At 48.1% G+C, this 9,427-nt stretch overlaps 1 protein-coding gene and 1 long non-coding RNA gene across 2 annotated transcripts in view; one reads left to right on the forward strand and one right to left on the reverse strand.

Annotated features, from left to right (window-relative positions):
- Positions 1–1,562, reverse strand: part of ANO3 (anoctamin 3) — a 166,066-nt gene extending 164,504 nt beyond the window's left edge. Inside the window, exon 1 of the mRNA XM_039390481.1 lies at positions 1,078–1,562. Within this exon, the coding sequence (XP_039246415.1) occupies positions 1,078–1,231 (154 nt within the window). The 5' untranslated portion in view covers positions 1,232–1,562. The remainder of the gene's footprint in view (positions 1–1,077) is intronic.
- Positions 1,563–7,211: 5,649 nt separating this feature from the next.
- LOC120325106 lies at positions 7,212–9,077 on the forward strand. Its single transcript, XR_005566930.1, has 3 exons — positions 7,212–7,329; positions 7,439–7,568; positions 7,990–9,077. It is a non-coding gene; the product is annotated as an uncharacterized LOC120325106 (long non-coding RNA).
- The last annotated feature ends 350 nt before the right edge of the window (positions 9,078–9,427 follow it).

Genomic DNA, 9,427 nt, shown 5'->3' on the forward strand with positions numbered 1-9,427 from the left:
CTGAAGGTTTTATAGGAAGTGAAATTAGAAAATCTCCATTATGGAGTGTACAAGTCAACTGCTTTCCTTGCAAAAGAAACATCCCAAACATTTGGCTATTCTAATGTGTAAGAACTGAATTTTTAAGTGAAAAATGTTCCAAACATTTGTTGCAGGATTAAAAATATTAGTTTTATTCATATATTCACATACTTTAGCCAGCTTGAAAGGTGCAGACTTCCACTGCAGGTTGGTTGTCCTGTCACAGGATAAAGTGTCAATCACACTCAGATATTCTCCATTTGTCTTGTCTGGGCTTTGTTCCAAGGGCCATAAGCAAGTAGAAACATGATCAGAATCAAATTATTCCTTTGGGGTTGTGGAAGTCAAAATACAGAAATCAGAGTTGCCATCCTCAGAAGGTATTTCTGAGGGGAGTAACCATCCAATACTTAAGAAGACTTGAAGGGATTAACAGAGATCCCATTGGATAACTGCAGATGTGTCCCCTTAGTTACATTAGACAATCCAAGACAGCTACATTCTGTATTTTTCATGAATATGACATTTTTGGAGAAATTAAAGTTTCATGATGCTCACAAAAATCAATTTTTGTGGAGCTATTGTATCTATACATAACACCTGCCATGAAATAAAACCAAGCAATATGCAGTTACCTCTTTACAAACCCTGATGTGATAAAAACCCAGAATAAAACAGTAGAAGAGCCACAGTGCCAAGCACTAAAGAGCACAGCTTATGGACACACTTTGCCAAGTCTCACATCAGAGAAGCAGCTGGGGCTGCTCTGACTTACACAAAAAGCTCATCTTCAGGTAATGCCTGTCTCTCCTGGATTTTTTTTCTGGCAGTATCCCATGGGCTAGAGGGTTCAGGAGACACTGATTTTTTTTTTTTTTTTTAAAACAAACACACGTTCTACCCATTATCTGAAGTAAAAATTAGTTCATATACTGCATGCATGTGACAGCAGCAAATCTTATGTTTTCTTGTTGGGTCTTACAGTTTACTTGCAACAAGTTACATGAGTAACTAGACAGAGATTTGAAGAAATAGGTTACATAAATGCATGCTTACCAGCTGGAGCAGAACATGAACAGTGAAGTTGAAAACCATGATGATCAGCACATGATTCACTGAATTTGCATTCCGTAAAATCTGGCTTGGAATACTTTTTGCTCTCAATCTCATCTGAAGAAATCTTATCCAGTTCAATTACCACAGCTGACATTGTGATAGTCTCAGCAGATCTCAAATTAAAAGCAAAACTGAACAAATGAAGAAGACACTTTTAAGTTCGGGTTCCTCAAACTTGCAGTCCGTAAATAATTTCCTATCACAAAATAAAAAAAAAAAATAAAATAAAAATCCACGAAATGTAACAGTGCAAAATGTTTCTGGTTTTTTTAAATCAGTGACTGAGAAACTGTATTTCCACGAAGTTGCTCTTCCAGCTCTGCACTGTTTGATAAATATTGCAGCTCTTCTCTAAAGAAGAAAGCTGGTACTTTAAAAAGTTCTTCTGTTCTTGCAGTGACAACAACATCATGACATCTCTGTGTAGCTGCTACAAAAACAGCAAGGATAAGCAGAGGCATTTGTATGCCTGCTAAGTTGTGGACTTGCTAACTTTGTTTCAAGAGTCTAATTCATGTTCTGTTCCCTACTGGTCCATCTGGGAGGAGCTAAATAATACCCGTGGGATCAAGTGCATCCCAGTGCAGCTTGGCAGCTGTGCCCTGTTGCTTGTGCCACAGCTACGTTTCCTTAGTGAATGCTCGGGTCATTGACTGGGACGTGTGCAGCGAGATAAATTACCAGAACTACATCATTCCTTGAGAACAAGAAAAGGTTCTCAGTTTCTCCATTTGTTATTTTAGATCCTGGAGCCTAAAACGCTTCTTTCTAGGAAAATATTAAGAACAGGTGATATTAAGGAAAGTGGTTTAGTTTTTTAAGCTTTTTTTTTTTTTTACTATTATTATTTTTGTTTCCTTAAATGCAGCTAAACCTCAGCAGAACTCAAGACGAGGAAACGATCCGTCTCCCAGCAGACCTCCGAGTATTCTAAGCAGTGCCAAGGGAGTCACCCACTGGCGACGCTGGGAAGTTCGAGGAGCAGCAGGGGATGCTCGCGGCCGGCACCCCGGCTTGGGAGGCTTGGAAGGGCCAGCTTAAAGGAAATTCCTTTAAGAACAGCAGAGGTCATAAAGAATAAATTATTCATTAAAACAGACCGTAGGAGAAAAATTGCCGAGGCTGAGCTAGAGAAAAGGTGATATGCGATTTCTCAGCTATTAGTTCACTATCCCTTTCTTATCTTCTCTTTGCACAGTGGGAAAGAGGACTAAATAATGCAAAAAAAAAACCCCAACAAAAACCTGTATAGCCACGCAGCTTTTACTAAACAGTCCCTTGTCCTGCACCAACAGGACACATCCAAAATCCCTGAACTCAGCTTGAAAACAAGTGAATTCTGAGGGCTGTCCTGGCTAACATGAGTCAGGTTTAAACTGATGGTGGTATCCTCAACAATATCAATGCAGGCAGGGAGCAGGTGGAGATCCCACGGTCTTTGCACTTGAAACATATCCTCAAACAGGGCCCATTTATATTAAAAAAAAAGAAATCAGTTTACCAGTGGGATACTTCTCGAAGAGCTAATTTCTAGATAGATTATGATCACAGCAAGGAACTCAGGTAAAAGGGCTAGTACTATTAAGTAGAGAAACATGGAAATAGGACTGAAAAAAAAAAAATCAATCACAGGAGAGGCCAGAAATATGTGGCAATTGTCTTGTTTTCATTTCACTTCAATTCATGCATATGAGGGTCATGAAAAAGCTTGGCAAAAGTGTCACAACGCTTAACAAAACTTTAGAAATGGTTATATAACAGGGAAAACAAACAAATGCGTCATTCAGAAGGCAAACCCAGCATGGCTTACACCAAGAAAGGGAGAAAAGAAATATCACACCCTCAGTGACCACAGACAGAACACAGCACAGCTGCTGCTTCAGGCACCGGCCCTTTGTTCCCAAAATGGAACGAAGTCATCCAACCCTTTTACCTTTTCCAGGGAACTTCCTGGGGTAACAGGTCACCCAAAGGGACCATAAGGCATACGAGGATGGCCAGGATCCATAAGTTCTCTAAGATATAGAACTAAAACATGACAATATCATACCCTCAATTCAAATTTATTTGCAGGATCATATTCCCATTTCCTTGTCTGGATTTAATCCCTGATACCATATTATCTGTTCCAGTGGCAATGCTTTCAGCTGCCTCGGGTGGACCATTGAGGTTTTGGACCCAAACTTTAGCTCCACAATTCACTTAGTTGGTAGATCCAAACTGCTGGTTCCCTCCAACTGTAGCTGTTTGTGAAGCCTCCCCCTTATTTTTGTTTTCAACACTGGCAAAATTAACATTTGGGCAATCTGGTCTTGTGGCTTAATTAAAATGTCTTGATCTCTTCTATTTAACAAAAATCACCTTAATTTCCCCATTATAATTTGAATCAATCACTCTGATTATTGAATGCCTTTAATTGCTAAACTGGACCTTGGGGCTATCAAACCAAAATAGCCAGAAGGAACACGTTTCAATACCAGTATCAATGGCAGATGTTCCTGTCTGTAACTTTGCAAAGCATACAAATCTAATCCTGCAGTGTCTGGAGTTGCTTGATAAGGTGCTAAAGCTCCCTCCTTCATTTCTCAGTATGGGAGCGTTTCTGCTACTGTTAATGGTTTTATTTGAAATATATATGTCCAAACTGATACTTACCATCAGGTAAGTGTAAAGCCAGCACTTTTAAAATATCAATTCCAGTTACATACTCAGGGTCAGGATTTATGATCACTCAATAAGTTTGCTTTGGCAGATTGACAATTTCCAGCTCAGGGGCGGGGCCGCGCCGAGGGGCGGGGCCGGGCTGAGCGGGCGGGGCGGGGCCGCAGGGCCGGGCGGGCTGGGATTGGGCGGCGGCGCTCGAGCGCTGATTGGGCAGCGCTGCCGGGCCGCGGTATAAAGGGCCGGCGGGGCGGGTGCGGGCGGTTGCGTGTGAGGGCTGAGGGTGCGGCCCCGCTGCTGCCCGGGCTGCGGAGGGGAGAGCGCCTTGGCCGCTGGGTTTGTGACCGGGGGAGCCGGGGGGCGTTTAGGGGCGCGTTGTGCTGGGCAGCGGGGGCCGGGTAAGCCCGTTACTTGCCGGGTAACCCCGGGGGGAGCCGTTGCAGGGCTGCGGGGCTGTTGCTCTCTGGGTGTCTCAGGGTTTGCTTCGGAATCCCAAAGCCTTTCCCCGTGCAGGGTTAGGAGGCAAAGACTGGTCTCAGTTTCTCGGTGCTGCATTAATGCTTTTTGCTCCTTCTCTGTCCAGCCGTGCCCTCCCTGGGGCTCAGCTCAGGTCCGTGCCCAGCGGCTGGTGGAGTGTGGCGAGTTGTGCTTCCTGCCGGGCGGGAGCTGCCTTGGGAAGCTGCTCTGTCCCCACGGCTGTGCCGAGCTGGGAGCTTGGACAGGTAAGGGCAGGGCCCGTCCTGCCGGTGAGAATTGGGTTTGGCTGGGGGAGGATGGAATGGAGTGTGTGCCTGTTAACTCCACGGAGAGCCAACAGCTGGGAGAGACCCCGAGCAGGTTTGGTGCCACGAGAGCAGCTTCAAAAGACCTTGAGTGTTGGAGAAATGTCCAGGAAAACTGGTTTCCTTTTTGCAAGGACAGGGGGTTGCTTTGCTCTCTAGCAAGAATACTTACCTTGGGATGTGCAGGGTGAGGAAATGTTGGCCCCGTGTGGGCTGGAGCAAAGGTGTGTGGGTGGCTGTGTGTGACAGCCGTGGGTGTGCAGGAAGGGGGTTCTGGTGCCATTGGAGCTGCCAGGGAGCCAAAAAGGGCACAGTTGTCTGAAAAAGGCAAAAGCTCTGTTGGTCTCTCTTGACATCTGCACCAAAGGAGATGCAAATTTTCCCCTTCTTGGTTGCACAAAGCTCCCAGCAAAGGAAGCTTTGGATTCCTCCCAAGCTTTATGCTAAAGGTTTCCTTGCTCTCTCAGCAGGATGTCGAGTGCCACCGTGTCCCTGAGGTCACCCTTTCTCCTGTTGGGAGAGCACGAGGTGGATGGAAAGGATCCCCAGGCATCTGCAGGCACAAGGGACTCGTACAGCTGTGCTTTTCCTACAGCCCTCATGAGAGGGACTTTGAGGGTACCATGGGTAATGTGCCAGCTCTCCTGCTGGAGTTTTGTCTGCTATTTTTGAACACAAAGAAGAGAATTAAAGTCAGATCTGTTCTGGAGCGTGTTACACTTGTGCAAAGCTCCTTCCCTCTGTTTATGTTCTGTTTTGGAAAGCACAGCCTGGGGTTCCTGAGCACTTCCTGTTAAATGATTCCATGAAAATAATTTTGTACTGAAAGTGGAAAGGAGCTGTCTGTTGGAGGTCAGATGTCCCTGATAAAAGCTTTATGTTTTTTCAGTCAGAAAGCTCCCAAACTATCTTAGTGTGTAGGAATGCCTGGCTTCTAAAACATACCAGCTGAGTCTTAGAGGCTTTTCTGAAGAGCTGATTTCAGGCAGCCAAATTGGCCCCCCAGGAGGGACTCTGTGCCTGCTCTCCCGTGGCTCCAAGGGATCTCTGGCCCTTCACGCCGGCACCGAGATTTTCTCGGGAAGGGCCTCAGATCCCCGGACCAGTCTGGGACACAGGCAAGATCCCCCTGCCTTTAGAAATGAGGCCTTCTTGTGGCTTCCTACCTGTACACGTTGGTGGGTTCCAAAGAAGGAGTCTTGAAATGCCTTTTGGGCTGTCCATTGAAGCCTTGGGACCAAATTGGCCCCCTGTAGGGACAGTGCTGTGGGTGCCCCCCGGGTTGGGGCACCCCGAGGACTCCAGCGCGCACCGAAAGGATTATTCGGGGAGATCCTCGGGGTGCCCGGCCCTGGGGAGCTCAAAGCAAGGTCCCTGCCATGGATTCAGGCATTGCTGAGAGTATCCCAGGGGTCCCTGTCCCTGCTAGACATGGAGCTCTCTAATGGGCTGGAATTGGGTGATAAAAGTGGTGCTCCAAGTGCCAAAGAAGTGTGGGATTGGGATTAAGAAATGAGCAGTGAGGGTCCAATTGGCTGTTTTCTCTGGAATGTGACTGTGAGAGCTGCAGGAGTGCCAGGTGTGTGTTCCAGTCCCCAGCATTTGGTTTGCACATGTCCTGCTCAGACACAGGTCCAACTTCCTCAGTCCTTAACCCAAGAGAGGGAGAATGAAGGACTGGCACTGTTCAGGTGATTGGTGTGTCAGGGGTTAAACTGGGAAAACATTGGGTAATTCCTCAGTTTCTCTTTTGTCTCCTTTCCCCTCTCTCGGCTAGGGAAGGCCACCCATTGCGTAAGCAATGAAATGCCATTGAAAACTGGGGCTGCCTTGCTGAAAAACCAATGTGTCCAAGCAGCAGCTCTTGTTGTGCAGGGAATAACTCCTGTCAGCAGCAAGGCCCCGACTGAAGTGGCAGCTGCAGTTGTTCCTGTGGTGTGGGCCAGTGGAACTGCAGGAGAGTGGAAGAGGGCAGAACCTGTAGGTATTACCCCTAATGTGGGATCTCTCCTGGTAAGGCCAAGCCAGTATCCTTTAAAATCAGAATGGCAGCTTGGATTGGTTGCAGTAACAGCTAAATTTGCTCCTCCTGGTTTGCTTGTAGAAGGTGAATGCAAGAACCTGCCAAGAAAACCAATGGCCAAGGGGATTGATTAGTGCAGGACCTGAGAGAACCCCCTGAAATGACAACCTGGAGTAGTTTCCAGGATTAGATTGCAAAGATGGCCTTTGCTGCATCTCCTTGAGCAAGGAAAGCCAAGAAACCTTTGCTTTTGCAGGAGAAACTGGGGCAAGCGGGAAGGAAGAAGAGAAGCCCCGTGACTCCTCCCTGAGCCCCAGCCAGCCCCTGAACTGCCTTGCTGGGAATGGTGGGACGGGCTGGACTCTGGATTGCTCCCTCTGCATGTGTGGTAAGACTGTTATGGCAACTTTTCCAACAGCCTGTAAGAATTTGCTGCCTTGGCTAGATGGTGCAAGGGCAGCCTTTAAGCAGCTGAAGCCTTCCCTGAGGAGAGCTCTGGGTGTGCCAGATGTGTCAGAACTGTTGGCAGCATCTTTGGTGGGGAGGGCAAAGAAAGGCCAAGGTGTGCAGTGACCCCCCTGAGAAGGGACTTTGAGTTAATGGCATCCCTACAGGAACTCCAGGAACTCCTGGTGCCGCCTGGGCCGATGGATTGGACGCCCCAGCCCCTCTGTTCCTGCCCAACCACTGGGTCCATGTCGAGTGGTGGGACTGCCAGCCCTGCAGGTGAAGTGGGAAGGGCCTTTGCAGGTCTTGTGGATCACACTGATGGGAGTTAACCTGACAGAATGTTAACTTAGTGTTGAGAAGTATCAAGGACTAATCCTTTTTGCAGTGGGATGTAGCCTTGAAACTCCACCGAGTTGAGCCAAGGGATTTAAAGGTACTAAGCATGGGAGGTGAAGAAAGAAGGAAGAAGGGAACTGAGGCATCAGCCAAGCAGCACCAAGTTCCTGTGTAAGCAGGTGAGTTGTGTTGAGGTTCCTGAGGCAGGCACTGAGGACTTTGAGGGCTCCAGACAGAGAAGACCTGGGAAGGCCCTCGGAAACTTTATAAGGGTAGGTGTGTATGGTAATAAGTGTTGGAAAATGTCCTGAATACAGAATAGGAATGCAGGGAACAAAAATTAATTGTTCTGTAATGATGCCATATCAGCTGCAGTGGTGATAGCTCTGTGTGCCCTCTGGGAGCTGATTCCCAGGGACCTGACGGGCTGGAATGATTCAAGAGCATAATAATAAAAGAATGCCTGGCTTCTAAAACTCACCAGCTGAGTCTTAGAGGTTCTTGTAAGAAATTTTAGGCAACACCTGAACCTCTAGTGTGTACTTCTGAGTTCAGTTGGAAAGACATATTCCAGGAAACAGAAATCTTTCTCATTCCAAGAAGTTGCACTTGATCAACTTCCCATCTGAGCGGATCTTCAGAGCTGATGCCTGTGGCAGGAGAAGTTCTCAGCAAGGAGGCTCTTTCCTCCTAGGCAGAAAGGTCAGTGCCCTTTCTCCCCAAGGCCCAGTACAGCAGGGCTTCCAGGAGCTGCTGGTGTGGCTGCTCTTTGGGTTCTCAGCTGTGCCCATGGGGTGGTGATATCGTGTTCCTGCCTGTGCTCCAGGGTAGCCAAAAGCCCCAGCACAGCCCCTGGACCTTTTTGGGAGCCTGAGCTATTGCAGCACTGAGGATGGGCTTGGTTTCCTTCTCTCCTCAGAGTAAAACTGTATGGGGGAGTCTCTGATCTCCCTGATTTTTGTATCATAACTGGAACTGGGAAGAAAGTTCACCCTGTGTAATTTATCAAGTGACTTGGCCTGGTTGAACCAGCAGTGCCAGATTGTTGTAGTGTGCAGGTTATTGTTTGTGTCTGAGCTGTTTGGTGTTTCTTTACCAAGGAAGGCCATGGAATGTTACGGTATTTTTGTCCCAGTATTGGAGGTAGTGCCCTGGATTAGTTGATTTCTGCCTCACTCCCTGGTATCTGAGTCTTGAGATGTACCAAGAACTGGTAGTTTTTGCAGTGGGATGTACCCTAGAAACTGCATGGAGCTGAGCCAAGGGATTTAAAGGGACTAAGCAAGGGAGGTGAAGAAACAAAGAAGAAGGGAACTGAAACAGCAGCAAAGCAGCACCAAGTTCCTCTAAAACCAGGTAAATTGTCTTGAAGTTGCTAAGGTGATCACTCAGAACTTTGGGCGATGCAAGCACAGGTGACCACGAGAGACCCCCAATGGAGCCCCTCAGAGACACTATAAGGGTTTGTGTTTATGGTAACAGGTGTTGGGAATGTCCTGAACACAGAACAGGAATGCAGGGAAGGAAAATGAACCCTCCTGTAATGCTGACCCCTCCCATCAGCTGCAGTGGAGACCCCTCCGTGTGCCCTTTGGGAGCGGATTGCCAGGACCCCCGTGGGGCTGGGATCATGGCAGGGTGTTGTAAGCAAGGAATGCCTGGCTTCTAAAACTCACCCGCTGAGTGTTAGAGGCTTCTTTGAAGAGCTGATTTCAGGCAGCAGAATTGCCCCCCAGGAGGGACTCTGTGCCTGCTCTCCCGTGGCTCCAAGGGATCTCTGGCCCTTCACGCCGGCACCGAGATTTTCTCGGGAAGGGCCTCAGATCCCCGGACCAGTCTGGGACACAGGCAAGATCCCCCTGCAGTTTAGGACCAAATTGGCCCCCCTGGAGGGACAGTGCTGTGGGTGCCCCCCGGGTTGGGGCACCCCGAGGACTCCAGCGCGCACCGAAAGGATTCTTCGGGGAGATCCTCGGGGTGCCCGGCCCTGGGGAGCTCAAAGCAAGGTCCCTGCCATGGATTCAGGCATTGCTGAGAG

This window comes from Pipra filicauda, unplaced genomic scaffold (assembly GCF_003945595.2).
Source record: "Pipra filicauda isolate LSUMZ 115617 unplaced genomic scaffold, ASM394559v2 scaffold82_size2718185_pilon, whole genome shotgun sequence".
Classification (NCBI taxonomy): domain Eukaryota; kingdom Metazoa; phylum Chordata; class Aves; order Passeriformes; family Pipridae; genus Pipra; species Pipra filicauda.